At 42.9% G+C, this 16285-nt stretch overlaps 1 protein-coding gene across 1 annotated transcript in view; it reads left to right on the top strand.

Annotated features, from left to right (window-relative positions):
* Nucleotides 1-16285, top strand: part of COL19A1 (collagen type XIX alpha 1 chain) — a gene marked incomplete at its 3' end in the record, with an annotated part of 351347 nt that overhangs the window by 329733 nt on the left and 5329 nt on the right. The window contains exons 45-48 of the mRNA XM_082855784.1: nucleotides 1643-1678; nucleotides 1814-1858; nucleotides 4452-4622; nucleotides 6143-6209. Of these exons, the coding sequence (XP_082711910.1) occupies nucleotides 1643-1678; nucleotides 1814-1858; nucleotides 4452-4622; nucleotides 6143-6209 (319 nt within the window). The remainder of the gene's footprint in view (nucleotides 1-1642; nucleotides 1679-1813; nucleotides 1859-4451; nucleotides 4623-6142; nucleotides 6210-16285) is intronic.

Genomic DNA, 16285 nt, shown 5'->3' with positions numbered 1-16285 from the left:
AATATGTGCAAGTACTTCTGGAAAGAAGGAGTCAAGTCAGGAAATACAGAAGGATGGCTGGTGATGCAGAGGGGCTGCTTGGGAGCTGCTGCCATACCTGTAGATCAGAACACCTGAGCGAGGGTAACCCTTCTTCACCCACAGTCAGCTGCTCAGACGCAGGTGTGCAGCGGAGGGAAAGCTGGTTATACTTTCTGAGTTAGAAAAAAGAATAGGGTTCTTGCAGATAAGTGAGACGAGGGGGGTAGGGGTAAATCCACTGAGGTTTTTGTAAAAATTTCTGAAAGCAGAACTCACCCCCCCCCCCACCATGGAGAACAAGTTAGTAACGCCTTCATAGAAAAGAGAACACACATGAGAGTCATTGATGAATTACAAGAGACAAAAAATTATCTATAGGTTTATTCATTTTCTTGTATTGTTACCAAAAACATGAATTATATTTTGACACCAGATTTATCTTCTTTTATTCAATTAACACAGTTGTTTCTTTCACATCCTCTCCTTCATCAGCTTTATCCTTTTTTGCTTGTGTTTCTGGATGACATAAATCCTTTGAACCTGATGCTTTGGGCAACGTGGTCTTAGTTAAAGTGCCCTAGATAATTCCCAGGCTGTTCAGGAAGGCCGAGGGACTCTGGTTGGGTTCCCAACTGTGGCAGGTGTTAGTGTGATTTACAGCAGTGAAAACACAGACCTTTCTGCAGGTCCATCCTTGCAGACTGCACTCCAGCACAATCAGAGTCTCCCGGGTTTGCAGAGGAGCAAGTCCACGCACCTGCCTGCTGGCTAAGAAGTCATTTCCTCACCTTGGTCTCCCTCTCAAATCACATCTCAGAAACGTACCTGCTGTCTCACTCTCAGTATCTGATGGGACCCCAGGTGCTCTCCCTTCTTAACACCTCCCAGTCAGTGGTTCTCCCAAGCTTATAAATCTGCAACAGGATTGGGCTTTATTACCACCTCCAGGGCTGCCATGTATAGTTCGGGAAACTTCCAGTTGACTAAGAAAAAGCCACTATTTAATACTCTCAGAAAACATGATTACAGATTTCTCACTGTCCTTTCATATTTTCTAACTGAAAAATAACAATCGTTCTCTGGCTGACAGTTTATTTCATAGTGGCATCTGGCTCTGGCCATGTTATGAGATTTCTCAAGCAGCAACGGAGACCATTTACTGAGAATGACTTTCTTTGGTAGGAAAATTGTTAGAAGGGAACAATAAATGCCGTACACCAGCCAACCAGTGCCATGGGGAACCTTCTTATTTCTCAGAATGTACCTAATGGAATAAGTAAGGAAAATAACCCTGTTGACTATTTACAGTGAGCTAGGCATTTTCTGTTATTTCCCTAAATCCTTAGTTTTAAGGCCCTTATTTTATCCTGACTTTATAAGTGGAGAAGCTGACGCTATTAAGGTTAAGTAAATTGCCTGAAGTAAATGGAACTTGCAAGTGACAGAGTCAGAATTTAAACTTGGGGCTGACTCTATCGATTTTGTTTTCCATTTCACCACACTGCCTCACCAAAATCTCAGTAGAAATATGATAAAGTCCTTGAAACTTTACCCTTTTGTTGCATTTAATTATGTCTGTTAATACAGAATGAGAAATATTGATCATTTTTTGTCTTTACAGGGAATAAATGGGAAAGATGGATTACCAGGTGCGCAGGTATGGAAAATACTGTTGAAAATAAATGTGCTAATGCAAAACTACATCCAGATTACCTGCCAGAGCTCCTGATCCAGCAGCTTGATGAGAAATCTTGGCACACAGTGATTTTTAGTGCTGACATTTGTTTTTCAGGGCATCATGGGTAAGCCTGGAGAGAGAGGCCCCAAAGGAGAACGGGTATGTACATTCCTACTGTGATTGTTATTTAAGTCTGTCTCCACAACTGCCCCCTCATTTGAGTTACACAGTTATGGTCGTAGACCCCCTCGAAATCTCCGCATAGGAAAAGGCTGGGGTGTTTGTCCAAGGTCTCTGCCAGGCGTAAAATGGGACCATTCAGGGAAACAGGAGCAGGGCGTATGGCAGATACCCCTACCTGGTTCGCCTTTATTCACAACTAAGTCTGGTTTGCTGTTGCAGTTTGGAAAGCTTCTGCCAGCCTCCTGTCTCAGACGCCTGCCCCTACTGTAACTGTCACCCGTGTGCTCTTTACCTGAAGTAGGGTTCCTCCACCTCAGCACTGCCACTCTCTGGGACAGATAATTCTTTGTCATAGGTGCCTCTCCTGTGCTTTGTAGGATGTTTAGCCGCACCCCTGGCCTCTACCCACTAGACACTGTTCAACCAACCTCCCTCCAAAAATGTCTCCTTGCAACTCCACATGCCTCCCTGGGAGCAGAGGCGTTGTCAAGACCCCCTGAGCTGGGGGAATAATACTAGGCTGAGTCAGGGGGGCTGGTGAGGGGCGAGAGAAAGACAAAGGGGAAATGAACATATAGAGCTACTAGTAATGCCAGTCACGGCATACGCTTTTCTTTTCATTGTTTTGGTTGTTGATGTCATTATTGCAGCTTCCCATTCTCTTCTCTAAGGAACCTTAGCATTTGCTGCTAGAAATGGATTCATTCCATGGCAACACGTTCCTTGAGCATTGTTATTCAGAGGGGTGCTAGCGAGGGCTTGCGTGTGTGTGTGTGTGCGCGTGCGCGTGCGCACACGTTCTTGTGTACTGGTGTCTAGTTTACTTATTATTACCCAAATAATCCATGCTAACTGAAGGAAACACAAAAATAGAGATAATGTAAAGAACAAAAGGCTACCTTCTCCCACTACACAGAGATATCATGGACATATTTCCATCTCACTGTTATACATCATATACACGTTTGCTCAATGCATCGGTACAAGTGAATATATACTTTTCAAAAAATTGGTTCGTACTGTTTCGTAAGTGAATTCTTTCACCTAATATATGACGACCATCCTTCCATGTCAGTAAATCTAGATCCACGTGGACATTTGAGTGGCTATATGTTATTCCACTGTTTGGATGTACCTTTTCCAAGGTATTTGGAAAATACCCTGCCCCCTTTTCCTGGGTATTTAGGTTCTTTCTAATTTTCATGATAAAAAACCTTACTATAATGAACATCCGTGTGCCTAAAGTATAAATGATTTTAATCGTGTTTATTTTGCGCATGCTCAAAGTGTGCTAGTGGTTCTTTTCTTTCTTTCTTTTTTAATCTTAGTCATCTCCAATATTTCTCCAGATGCAAGCTGGGTTGATATACTTGTATGAGACATATTTTTATAACCAAGACAGTAGAATTGAAATTAGGTCCAACTGTTTTTCTTCTTTCTACATGGCTTCTTTCTATATCTCTTCATTTATGACCAAATAGATCTTTGTAATTGTTCATTCATTTTTATTATTTTTTAAATCAGGAGAAATAGAGTTTGGACTTCTGCAGAATAGTCACAAATAAAAGAATCATACAGTGAAACACCGGGCAGGTCAATGCACCATTCTTTCACATTCAGTGTGATCATCACCTCCTGGAACTGTGGAACTGACTATTTGAAATATGGTACTGAGACACCTGCTCAGTCACACACGCGTGTTCTCTCATTCACATTCTCCCTCTCTCTCTCTCTCTCTCTCTCACCCCCTCCCTCTTTCATACTCTCATGCACGGACACATACAGTAGTAGACACCTTGCAGGATCAAAGTCTACATTAACGAAACTTCTTCTCAGATTCAGGCACATCTAATTTATTATGCATCTTAATCAATGAATTCTCTTACAGTTTATTTACATTATTGAACAAATGACCTCAGTGATGACTCTCCACCCCAGTGACCTACTTTGAACCTTCCCAAAGGCGCCCTTTCTCACCTTCCTGACTCTTTAAGATACACTGCGCACGCACACACTCACACACACACATACACGTGTGCATGTAAAACACGGGCACAGAAACCAACCCACAGAAACTATTAAAGACCAAGCATATGGGAAAAAGCAGAAAAAAGGAAAAACACATGATTTAGGAGAGCTTTTGAGTGTCCTGAAGCTTTTCCGAGTGAAAGCTTTCAGTGATGAAATCTTCTTAACCATCTTCCTTCCTTATTGAAAAGGAGACCCAAGCCTGAAGTGACAGCTGCTGTTGACTTTCAAAAGTGGCATCATTCTAGACTGGCACCCGGGTACAAGTAACATCGTCACTAACTTTGAACTGAGTGCTTTCCACGTGTCGGCTTGTTCTAGGCCCTTTACCTGAGTTAACTCACTTCTCAGCATCGCCTATTCAGTGGATACTCTTAATAACCCCACTTTAGGGAGAGGACGCAGGGTGGAGCGAGCTCGATTCACTTTACCCCAGGCCTCACAGCTAGTACGGGCCAGTATGAATCCAGAACCTCTGCTTTTAGCCACAGCTAACGTGCTTCTAGAAGAGCTCATTCTTATTCATGTTTCTCCTTAACAGGGTGATCAGGGAATTCCAGGAGACCGAGGCCCACAGGGTGAACGCGGAAAACCAGGCCTTCCAGGCATAAAGGGAGCCATAGGTCCTATGGGGCCCCCAGGAAATAAGGGCTCCCCGGGCTCCCCGGGGCACCAAGGCCTTCCAGGCCACCCAGGCCTCCCCGGCTCCCCGGTAAGTGGGCGAGGAACTCGTGGCTGGGACTGACCACGTGTCCCTTTTACAACAAGAGCAGTCATAAACCTTTCAAGATTAATATAATGAACCTAAGCTGGCTTCTACAAGGGTGGCAATAGCTGTCATTTATTTCAAGTTATGTGTGGACTCCCCCTCTTAGTACTCACTAAACATCCCTCAATAGAGCCTCACAACTAACCTGGGAGGACAGGTGACCTGTCCGTCCGCCTTGACGAATGCAGAAGCCGAGTGCCGACCTGTCCAACGTCACAGTTATCCAGTGGGTCAGACCCAGGCGTGACCGACTCCAAGCCCACACTCTTCCATACTGTCCACAATGTCCCCTTACACTACCCAGAAAACACATGTCTGCTTCATGTTAACACTCCATTCTGTTGACAATCAGAACAACACATCTGCCCTGTATGGTGCTTTGAAGTGGAAACCTGTTAGGCCAAGAAAGAGTGTTTGGCTAAGGAAGCCCATGTCCTTATGAGCATCGTCAGGAGGCTGGTGGATGGCCATTCCACGGAGAACTGAATCCGAAAATATCCACATCAGGAAGAAAGGGGAGCCCTAGCGTGAGGCCAGGGGGTTAAGGACATGCCGTCCTCAGATAGTCAGCCAATGCCAGAGATTGGGCCGAATTGGGCGTTCCCACCATGTGCTTTAGTTTACCCACTCTGCCTGCACTCTGCGTGAATAAAGCCTCTACAGTGAACCCTCAGGGCTGTGTCAGCACGTGGTATTAGATGCATTCATTCAAGTTCATTTGCCCCATAAACAGGGAAAGTAAAATATTGAAATTGGAACCGTTCTGTCCCACAGAAATCATCACTTTATGAGTAACAACATACTCTGAAACCCTAACCATCATGAAAAATAATAGCTCCCTTTTAAAAATGTCAAGGTATTATAGTAAAACATTACTGTTATAAATGTGAGATACCATTTTAAATGTTAGGTTCTTTGTCGAATTCATGGAGATTTATTTGTCAAGGGGTTAAAAATTCAACTGGCGTCGTTTACCTCCTCCGCTTTACCAGCTCCCGCAGCATTTTCTGTCAAGGAAAGGAAATTGCTTAATACAAGTGTGCTTACAATGTGCAGATTGCAAATAAACTTCACCATGAAATGGGTAAAACTTAATAAGTTTTATCCCATGAACAAAACATGCTGAAGAATCATTCAGCGTACTTGGAGTTCTCTTCCTTTGAAAATACATAATAAAATCAGTTAGATATTGACTTTACCAGTGTCCAGGGATTAGTTACGGGTTAAGAATGTGCCTGGGGTGGTCCCGTCATCACACTGGTTCAAATTACTTCAGAAAATGAAGTAATAGGAAATGTCTTTCCTAATCGTGTGAGATCTAATAGGAAGTATGTCCGTATCGCTGGTTACGGTGCCGGCCCACAGCTTGTAAAGCACTGTAGTTATGCACTTCTTCCCAGCATTTCTGTTCTTTATTCGCTTGTGCTAGGTTCTGCATTAACAGGCCTTTTTTCTCTCTTTAGGCTGATGTGGTTTCATTTGAAGAAATAAAGAAGTATATTAATCAAGAGGTTCTGAGGATTTTTGAAGGTGAGATTTGCTTAATACACATTTCGGAAGTTCCCCGCCCCCCCCCCCCCCCCCAGCTGTAGGGAGTCCCTCTAGCAGCGTTCTCCAACGATGGCAGTGCAGCTGCAGCAAGTAAAGAATCATTTTTCCTTTTGTTGGGGGGGGGGGCAAGGTGAAGGGAGAGGATACATTTCTAGATGGTTTCTAAAAATCAAAATAATATTGCATGACATGGGAAACGGTCAGAAATTCAAATCTGTGTCCACAAATAAAGTTTCGTTGGAGTGCAGTCCTACTCCTTCCTTTATGTATTTTCTCTGGTTGCTTTCATGCTGGACAGGAGGATTGAGTATGTGACAGGGACCGTATAGCCTGTAAATCCTTAAAGATGGACTATGCGACCCTTCGCGGAGAAAGTTTTCTGACGCCTGATGTGGATCCTTTAATAATGCAGCCTAAGATAGCATTCCTTTAAAAAAAAAAGTCTCCGTGTCACACTGTTGATTCATTTTGAGTTTTCAGGTAACTAACAACCCTCTATGTTCCTTATACGAACTTTTAAAAATCAGGGGTTTCTCATTATGCGCTGCGTTCATTTTTACAACGTTAAGTGTGTGGTTTTATGTTTCTTCTTATTCAGTTTCAAGTGACTGGTGTTCAAACATCATTCTCACCTGAAAATATCTTTTGGAATCTTGTCTCATAGGGCAGGCTGGCTGACCCGCATAACTTCGTGTCATCTCTAAATTTTCTAGGCATGTCATCATTCTAATTGTTGCTAGAAATGTGGACTAAGGAGGGTTAGGGCTAAATGCCATTGCGTTTGTCCTGCTCGTTCGTAAATCATCTATGAATCTATGGTATTAACGAGTTCTGAATCCATACAGCTGTCTTAAAATCCACTCTACATCTCTTTACTTAGTCACAAGGATATTACATGATTTAATCAAATGATTTGCTAAACTCAAGATCACGTCCCTCAACTGTGAGCTTATGAGGTGGGGATTATTTGTCTTGAGAAAATAAATCTACACTGGCTGGTGGTTCCCGCTTCTTTTGCAAAGCATCCTTCCTTTGCTAAGCTAAAAATGCGTTGTTGAATTTTGCAAGCAGTAGGATTACAAGATGCCCTGATTTCCTCTTAAATCTTTCACTGCCAACATGGAGTTATCCTCTCTCCGGGAAGCCCTGAATATTTTAAGCAGTAGTTAGATTTAGAGACCAAAATCTCTCGGTGCTTGAGGGCACATTATCTTATTTCACGTGAGCACTTGAGAGAGAACAGATTAGCCCAGGGACTTTTGGTAGCTTCAGTGACAAAATAGAAAAAAAATGTTTTTTCAAAGGTCATGAATTCATGCTGTTGATTTCACTTCACATTGATCCCTGCGAAGTACCTTTACCTTGCTCTGACATGATAGTTTATTAATACAATTGTCTGCTCTTTTTTTTTTCTGAGCTACCAGTTTTCTCTTTGTAATTTTCATTTTGCCCTTACATTTTAGAATCTCCTTTTATCACGTCCGTGATCTCTTATCTCAGGCAGCTTTAACGTGGAGCTTCAATTTCTTAAAATACTTTACATAAAAACACAGAGTAAGTAGTTCTGTAGTTAATTAGTCTAAGTTTTCAAAGGCTGGTTAAGGAGGTCAGAAAATATAGCCAGGCACTCTCAGAAAAACGTGACATGCGGAGATACAGGAGGTGTCCGTGTTGCAAGTCCTGGGGACACTGGATAAAGGCAGAGCCCTGGTGGCCTGCCCAGCAGGGGAGGAGATGTGGCCACCTCTGCAGGGGAGGCTCCACACGGCCCTCTCAGGCCACCGGGAGGGTCCTCCCAGGAAGGGCTGTCGGCCTCCTGAGGACGGAGGTCACAGAAGCTGGGCCACTCACGCCCCATCTGTCCCACCCCCTCTCCCCCAGCCTGGTGAGGCCCAGTAGAGTGGTCAGTGCCCCCCGCAGAGGCCCCAGATGTCTTGGCGTCAAGACAATATTCTCAAGTGGCCCCAAGGCAAATTTTTTCCTGAGACTTCCAGACTCTGAGACTCCAAATGGGATCCCCCCTCTCTTTTTATCTCTGTTGGCCCCAGCCCTACAAAACTGTTTTCTCCCGAACAAAGTTGTGCCTGGAACCCAGAATTTAGTTATTCGGCACTTTAGTTCATTTGTCCCAAGATTATTTCAGGTCAGTCCATGTCATCTTCCACTTCAAAGTCACCTTTTCCATTGCCTCTGAACACCATTTATAAAAGAGAAAAACAAAATTCTCCATTTTCACAAATCTTAGAGCTCCAGGGTCACAGTTCTCCTTTTCAGAAAGCTTTCTCCGTAAAAGCCAAGATGAATTCTCACGCGTCAAAACAGTTACGGGCTCCAGTGAAGCAGCCCCTGTCTGCCTCTCTCCGGCTGAACCACTTCACAGAGAGCTGTGTCCGTGGCAGCCGATCGCCTCTGCTCCACTCACCCCTGCAAGTCCTCAGCCTCGAGAGGGATCCTCTCTGCTCAGCAGCCGCGGGTCGTCTGCGGGGCTCAGGGGAGTCCTGCTGTCCCGGGTCATCGTCCAGACCATAGCAAGGCCCTAGACCAGGCCCCAAAACTCAGGCTCTGCTCATGGAGGTTTCCAACCCCTCTGGGGATTCGCAGGCGACCCCGCTGACACAGCACTCCCACAGATCTCACACCTGGGACTGTCACCCAGGCCACTGAGCCCTCTTTCAACTTCCTGGTGCCCTGTCCCACACCCAGCATGCTGGAAGAAGGATGGTTCTCCACCCATCCCAGGTCCGGGTTTCCGGCAGATACAACGCACAGACATGCACCCCATCTAAAGTTGCGTTAGATTCTTGATTTGATTGGCCAGGAGCCCAAGTCCTTGTGCACGCAAGGTGGCCACGCAGAAAGGGGACAGAAGCTGCGTGTCTCAGCTTAGCCCCTTTTTGTTTGATGAGGGCTCTGCAGCCGGATCTGAGAAGCTTCATTCTTGCCATGACACCCACCAGCCTATTATATTCGGGGATTTATATCACCCTGCAGGCAGGATTTACCAACCTGGGCAGGCAAGTGGACAAACGTCTGGCCTTCTGGGTTCTTTTTTTTTTCTTTTTTTCCCTTTTGCGGTACGCGGGCCTCTCACTGCTGTGGCCTCTCCCGTTGCGGAGCACAGCCTCCGGACGCGCAGGCTTACAGGCCCAGCCGCTCCACGGCACATGGGATCTTCCCAGACCAGGGCACGAACCCGTGTCCCCTGCATCGGCAGGCAGACTCTCAACCACTGCGCCACCAGGGAAGCCCCCCTCTGGGTTCTTGAGACAGACTTGGAAGCGACAAGGCCATACCGACGTCTGTGGGAGGACAGGAGGACTGGGGCTGTGTCCCTGAGCAATGCTTCTGCCTCTAGATTGCCAGGGCCAGGAAAGCCCCTCACCTATGTTTTCTCCATTTTCCATACATAGTTTCATCCACATGTGCGTGAACATGTATGAATATGGATTATCCTGTCCTCTTGTTTCTGGGCTGCAACATCTCTCCAATGAAGATAGTAATTTATATATGTATTTGTATACACATATTTGTATATGTACAGTCTTCTCCTAGATACACATAATTGGAGACGTAGATAGTTTTTAAAAATAGTTTCCACATCATAGTCTCTGTCTCTTCCAACCTGCATCTTTCTGTTTGTTTGGGTCTATCATTCAGCTTAGAGGGTTTCCTCAGTGCCAGCCATCCTTGGCCACGTGCTCATACAAGGGCATGGGTTCTAAACAACTGCTGGAAAGTTAGGAGTGAATGGTGGCCTTGCCAACAACGAGCTTTACCGTCGGGTAATCTGGATGGTTTTGGGGGGGTTTGTTTGTTATTTTTTTAATTAAGGGACCCTCAACTTCACTGTCTTGAAGTCTTTCCTTGTATTCTGGTCAGATTCCCCAAAGGAAACACTTGCATCTCCTGCCGGGTTGCCAGCATTTGGGGAGCAAGGTAGGCGGATAGGGCAGTGGTGGCCTCAGCTCCAACAAGGCAATGCCCATTTCTTCTCCTTGTTTTCCGTAGGCAAGCCTGAGTCTCAACACAGTCTGGGGTCCCCAGTGCAGAGATGGTCTATTTACACTTTTCAGGTGATAAACCTGCCGCCTTTTGCTGGGATTAGGAAGGGGCAGCTAGGCAGCTGCACAGAGCAGAGAAAGGGATTTCTAAGATCATTTCTTAAACAGGCTTTCATCCAGTCCCCCTTATTTTAGTTCCCCTCCTTTAGCCCCACTTCCAGATGTAACTCCTGAACGTTTTAAGGATTTTGTGATTTAACACAGGCTGTTTCTCAGCTCCTGGTGTAAAGATTTGGTTTTCTTGAGTCTGCTAAGTCATCCACACTCTGCCATCTGGTTCTCAGCTTCCAAAGGTTAATGTCGTCTCCTTTCACATTCTCCCATTCTTGTGGTTTTATGCCTTTAAAAGTAACTTACCATTGTTTTGCAGTGATTCAGGAAAGAGTTACAGCAGATGCATGTGTTCAATCTACCATCTTTACTCATAATAACATTTCAAAGCAACAAAGGTGACAAAGAATTGAGCCAGAGTTAAATGTAGCAATAACAACCCTTGGACCGTAATGTGCCACGAAATGAATATGAAGCCACCAAAGATGCTGTTGAATTAACAGTTAGAATGAAACTAGCAAATCATCCTCAAGACATGAAAGGAAATTACTCTTCTGATATTTTTGCCTGTTAAGAGATAACTGTATCTAATTTTTGCTTCCACATTTAAGAGTTGTATGGAAAAAACCCAGAACACTGGAACCAAAAAGTGATTTACAGAACAGATTACCAAGCCTATGAGTAAAAGTTATTTAACCTGAAGGCTAAGAGGTAACAATATTATCAAGTAGATGACTGATTTCCCAAGGGAAATACTCATTAACTACTCTCTGTTTTCCATAAGGGGGTAACAAAAGGAAATAAGTTGACACTACACCAAGAAAATGGGCAATTAAACATTTGAATGGGCATTAGGAGAAAAAAGTGAATTTCTCTCTTTGAAAGTATTTACAAATTCTGTGAAATAGAAGGGAGACGTGGGCCAGATGACAAACTTCCTTCTCCATAGAATGTACTTTATTATCACATTAATGTTAATGTCTGCATGATATTAACAAGCCCATTCTCCAGGGAAGGCCAGCCATTGGTGTCCTTTGTTAGAATGACTGCTGTGGGGTTGCCTCGGCAGATGGCCTGTGTGAGTTTGGTTTACACAAGCTCCTCTCCAAACTCTTCAATTTCCTGCCTCATTACAAAGCACAGCCAAAAACAGTTTAATTGACCAAAGATCCCTGAAAACAGAGGAAACGCAATTAAGAATCCAAGTCTTTACAATTTATTTACCAGCTCAGAAACATATTATTTAAAATTATAGAGCATTGGAGTATGGTTCAGAGGAGGTAATTACCCTGTGGTAAATAACTGTTTTTGAGTGTATCTTAAAGCTAGATAATTTACAGCTAGAAGCAATTATTTAAAAGAACTCTCTGTTTTGCTAAAAATATTTAAAAGCACCCAAAGCAAGTTACTTACAAATTCAATTCCTACATTAAAGAGGAAAAACTAGTGCTATGAGTATTTGTGTTTAGACATTGAAGATATTCAAAGAGGTATGTTTCAAATTAAGAAAACTTGTACTGAAATATATATCTATCTTTTAAGTGCAAAACAACAAATAATACGCAAAGTTTCAAACTGTGATCACTGAATTTCATATTTTTTTTATAAAACACCCAGTTTACGATGTAATATAAAGATATTCTATCTAGATTCAATGTGATGATTTGCAAAACTATATGTATTAATTGCAAATTTGTTTTATCTGTTGTTACTGGAAACAAATGTATTAACATCAACCAAACACGCCCCAGGTGGAAAGTCAGGTAATAAAAAGTTTTACTGGAAAGCCGGCGACTTAATGTCACTCTTAGGGATGACTCATCAGACCCTCATTGGTTTTCATCATCATTGTCAATCAATCCACATCAGAGATTCTGGTCCTGTGGGTACTGGCATGTTTCCATTCGGTTTGCTTTGTGATTTCAGAATGTGAGTGTAGGGTGATTACTCTTTTGTTTATTGTAGCTAATACTCCACATTTGTTGAGGCTTTTCCCTTAATGATTCTATTTGAAAAGAATTTTGGTTTTATCTCCTAGACAGTGTAGGGACCTACATGTTTTTAAACAAAATTTTTATTGAAAGTCCATTGAAAAATAGGTTTTACTCAGTAGTAATTTGCTCTTTATCAAAAATTTGTAAAACATACACATCCTGTTTAAGCAAAAAGTGTCTTTAAAGTTCAACTAAGTGAATTAAACTGAGCGAAGAGACTGGAGAAAATTGAGGTAATTCTTTACAAGGTCTATATGGTTTGGCCCTTGTTTTTTCTAACTGGCAGCTATAGATTCTAATATGTTACTCTCATTTGGTTCTTAGTTGCTGAATAAACACTAATTTAATCAGTAAAACATTTTTCTAGAAGATTGGTCTGCACCAAACCTATGCTGAATTTTTCACATGGAAGGGTCATTTCTTACTACTTACTAGCTATATCTTTGAAAAATTGTTAGTTTTACAAGTGAAATCATTTGAATTTGCTTTTTAAAGAAAATAGGTGAAAAGAAAAAAAATGTGGTTACTTTTTTTTGTCGTGGCAAGGATATGCCTTCCTCCAGTTTTCTATTTTAAATCTAGTTACATATATATTAGATTTCTTAAATATGAGCTATATAAAATATAAACAAAACAAGCAAGTTTAAATACAGAATCCAGTGATACATTGTATTTATCATGGACTTTGGGTGAATTTGCATTAATGACTACCAAAGTTATCCATATAGTGACAAAATATTGAAAAGGCTTTTGAGATGAAATTTAACTGAACAATAGTCTATGTGGGGTTAATAACCAAGAATTCTACAATAATAAGTGTAACCGTGGATTTGCTTATTCAAAAAAGTAATTCTGAGAATAATTATATAACAGATTTCTAGTCATAAAATAAAGCTTATTGGTAGTTAATCTTTATAGTGCACGGCACTTATAAAAACATGGATAATAATTCTTATTGAATATTGAAATGATAATCTCTCTCTGCTCTCTCCATGATTTCTTTTTTTTTAACATCTTTATTGGAATATAATTGCTCTACAATGGTGTGTTAGTTTCTGCTTTACAACGAAGTGAATCAGCTATATGTATAGATATATCCCCATATCCCCTCCCTCTTGCGTCTCCCTCCTACCCTCCCTATCCCACCCCTCCAGGTGGTCACAAAACACCGAGCTGATCTCCCTGTGCTCTGCGGCTGCTTCCCACTAGCTAGCTATTCTACATTTGGTAGTGTATATATGTCCATGCCACTCTCTCACTTCATCTCAGCTTACCCTTCCCCTTCCCCCTGTCCTCAAGTCCATTCTCTACATCTGCCTCTTTATTCCTGTCCTGCCCCTAGGTTCTCCAGAACCATTTTCTTTTTCTAGATTCCATATATATGTGTTAGCATACAGTATTTGTTTTTCTCTTTCTGACTTCCTTCACTCTGTATGACAGCCTCTAGGTCCATCCACCTCACTACAAATAACTCAATTTTGTTTCTTTTCTGGCTGAGTAATTCTCCATGATTTCTGAACAAGAGCACTTAATGCAGAAAATGTTAAAGGCCCAATGCAAAGCCCTGCTTATAGAGAATGTTTAATTTGGTTAATAATTTGACTTGTTTAGGAACTTTAGGGTGAAAATTTTTATTTATATTTTCATATTTACATTGTTTGGTGTTCATTTTCCAGACCCTTTAAATGTTAGGAGTTATTAATGCACCAACGTCCTATGATGCAGAGTCACTTTTTTGTTGACCCTAAACACTGACATTCGATGTACCCTGTAGGACACACTCACAGTCAGACAGCCGAGCTCACCCGAGGTAGCACTCTTACCCAGTCCTGCCTCCCCTCCCTGGACTTTCTCTTTAGGACCCAGATGAACAGGGTTGGGCTCCAGGCAGCCTGGTGGATGAACAAAGGGCAGATGACAGTGATGTGTCCTTGAGAAGATTTAGGACGTATTCAGGTCATAAAGGTCACATCACTCAACACTGACAAAAGATTTTTAAATGTTCTGGATAGCTTGTCAGCTTCCTGTAACTTGTGTGTTCTTAGTTTCAGCGTTTTCTTGAGGTTCACAGAAATGCACAGAGACTTTGCTGGTTTCACTCGGTCTGCAGTTGGCATTCCCTGGGCACATACTCCTCGACAGCAATGCTGTGTTTGTCCCTTTGGCCAAATGAGACATCCTTCCTACTAAAACCTTGGCTGACTGATGGAACTAACTGGAAATCAAACCAAAAACAAAAAGAAAAAAAGAATAATATTGAGGGTGTATAAGAGAACATTTTCTCTGAAAAGCATAAATTGTTGACAAAGTAAAGGATTAGCCCAGTATAGAAATTAAACAGTGACATGAAACCATAATGAATAGGAAGCCAGTGACCCGTCTTTTCAATAAATAAACTTCTCTATCAATAATGCAGTTCTGTTCAAGGATATAAAGTGTCACATACCATATGAGTTATCTATTGCTGCATAAGAAAATATCTCAAAACTTTAGTGGCTTAAAACAATAGTGTTTATTATCGTGCGTTTTCTGTGGATCAGGGACTTAAAGGGTCACTTACTTGTGTGGTTCTGTCTCGGCGTCTGTCATGAAGTTGCTTTCAGGGTGTCAGCCAGAGCTGACGTCCTCTGAAGGCTCAGCTGGGGCGGGAAGATCCACCTCCGGGCTCACTCACATGGCTGTTGGCAGGTGGCTTCAGCTCACCCCCATGTGGGTCTCTTCATGCCCTCACGACGCGGCAGCTGGCTTCCCCCAGAATGAGAATCTAAGAGAGAAAGCAGCCAGGAAGCCACGAGGCTTTTATGACTTAGTGTCCCCACTTGCCTTTTTTCTATTCATTAGAAGTGAAAGGAAGTTCAGCCCACACTCCAGAATAGGGGGATTAGGCTCCACCTAATTCCATTTGGAAGGGAGTGTCAAAGACCTTGTCCACATATTTTAAACCACCACGCTGCACATTCACAACACTGCTGGAAAGTGGCTTAAATGTATTATAACAACCATTTTTTAATATGAACCTGAATTCTCTCCTCAAGTCATTACCAGAGGTTAATTAGGCTCTAGGACAGCGGTCCCCAACCTTTTTGGCACCAGGGACTGGTTTCGTGGAAGACAGTTTTTCCACAGACCGGGGACGAGAGTGGTTTGGGGATGATTCAAGCGCATTACATCTATTGTGTACTTTATTTCTATTAGTATTACACTGTAATATATAATGAAATAATTATACAGCTCACCATGATGCAGAATCAGTGGGAGCCCTGAGCTTGTTGTTTTCCTGCAGCTATATGGTCCCATCCGGGGGTGATGGGAGACAGTGACGCCCGACGTGTGTTGCTTATGTCCAGTCTACTCCATAAGGTGCAGCTTAATTGTCACTTGCCACTCACTGATAGGGTTTCGATATGAGTCTGCAAGCAGTTGATTTATTAGGGTCTCTGTGCAGTCAAACCTCTCTGCTAATGATGATCTGTATTTGCAGCTGCTCCCCAGCGCTAGCATCAGCGCCTCAGCTCCACCTCAGATCATCAGGCATTAGATTCTCACAAGGAGCATGCGACCCAGATGGCTCAAATGCGCAGTTCACAGTAGGGTTTGTGCTCCTATGAGAATCTAATGCCACCGCTGGTCTGATAGGAGGCGGAGCTCAGGCGGTAATGCAAGCCACGGGGAGCGGCTGTAAACACAGACGAAGCTTCACTCCGCTTGCCTGCCGCTCACCTCCTGCTGTGTGCCCGGTTCCTGATGGGCCATGGACCCCTGCTCTAGGGTATTGTCTGCTAGATGGGCAACATCTCTGAAGCACTGAAGGTTCTCAGTCCTCTGATCAACACAACTCATCTGCGTCCATATTCAAACAACTTTGTACAATCTGTTCTACTTGAACAGTCAAAAAAATCTCTCCACGCTCAGACCAGTTGGTAAATTAGATGTGCTTAAATTGAAAACC

This window comes from Leucopleurus acutus (assembly GCF_964270905.1).
Source record: "Leucopleurus acutus genome assembly, chromosome: 15".
NCBI lineage: Eukaryota > Metazoa > Chordata > Mammalia > Artiodactyla > Delphinidae > Leucopleurus > Leucopleurus acutus.
Note: the sequence above shows the minus strand (reverse complement) of the source record. Positions and strands in the feature narration are given on the sequence as shown.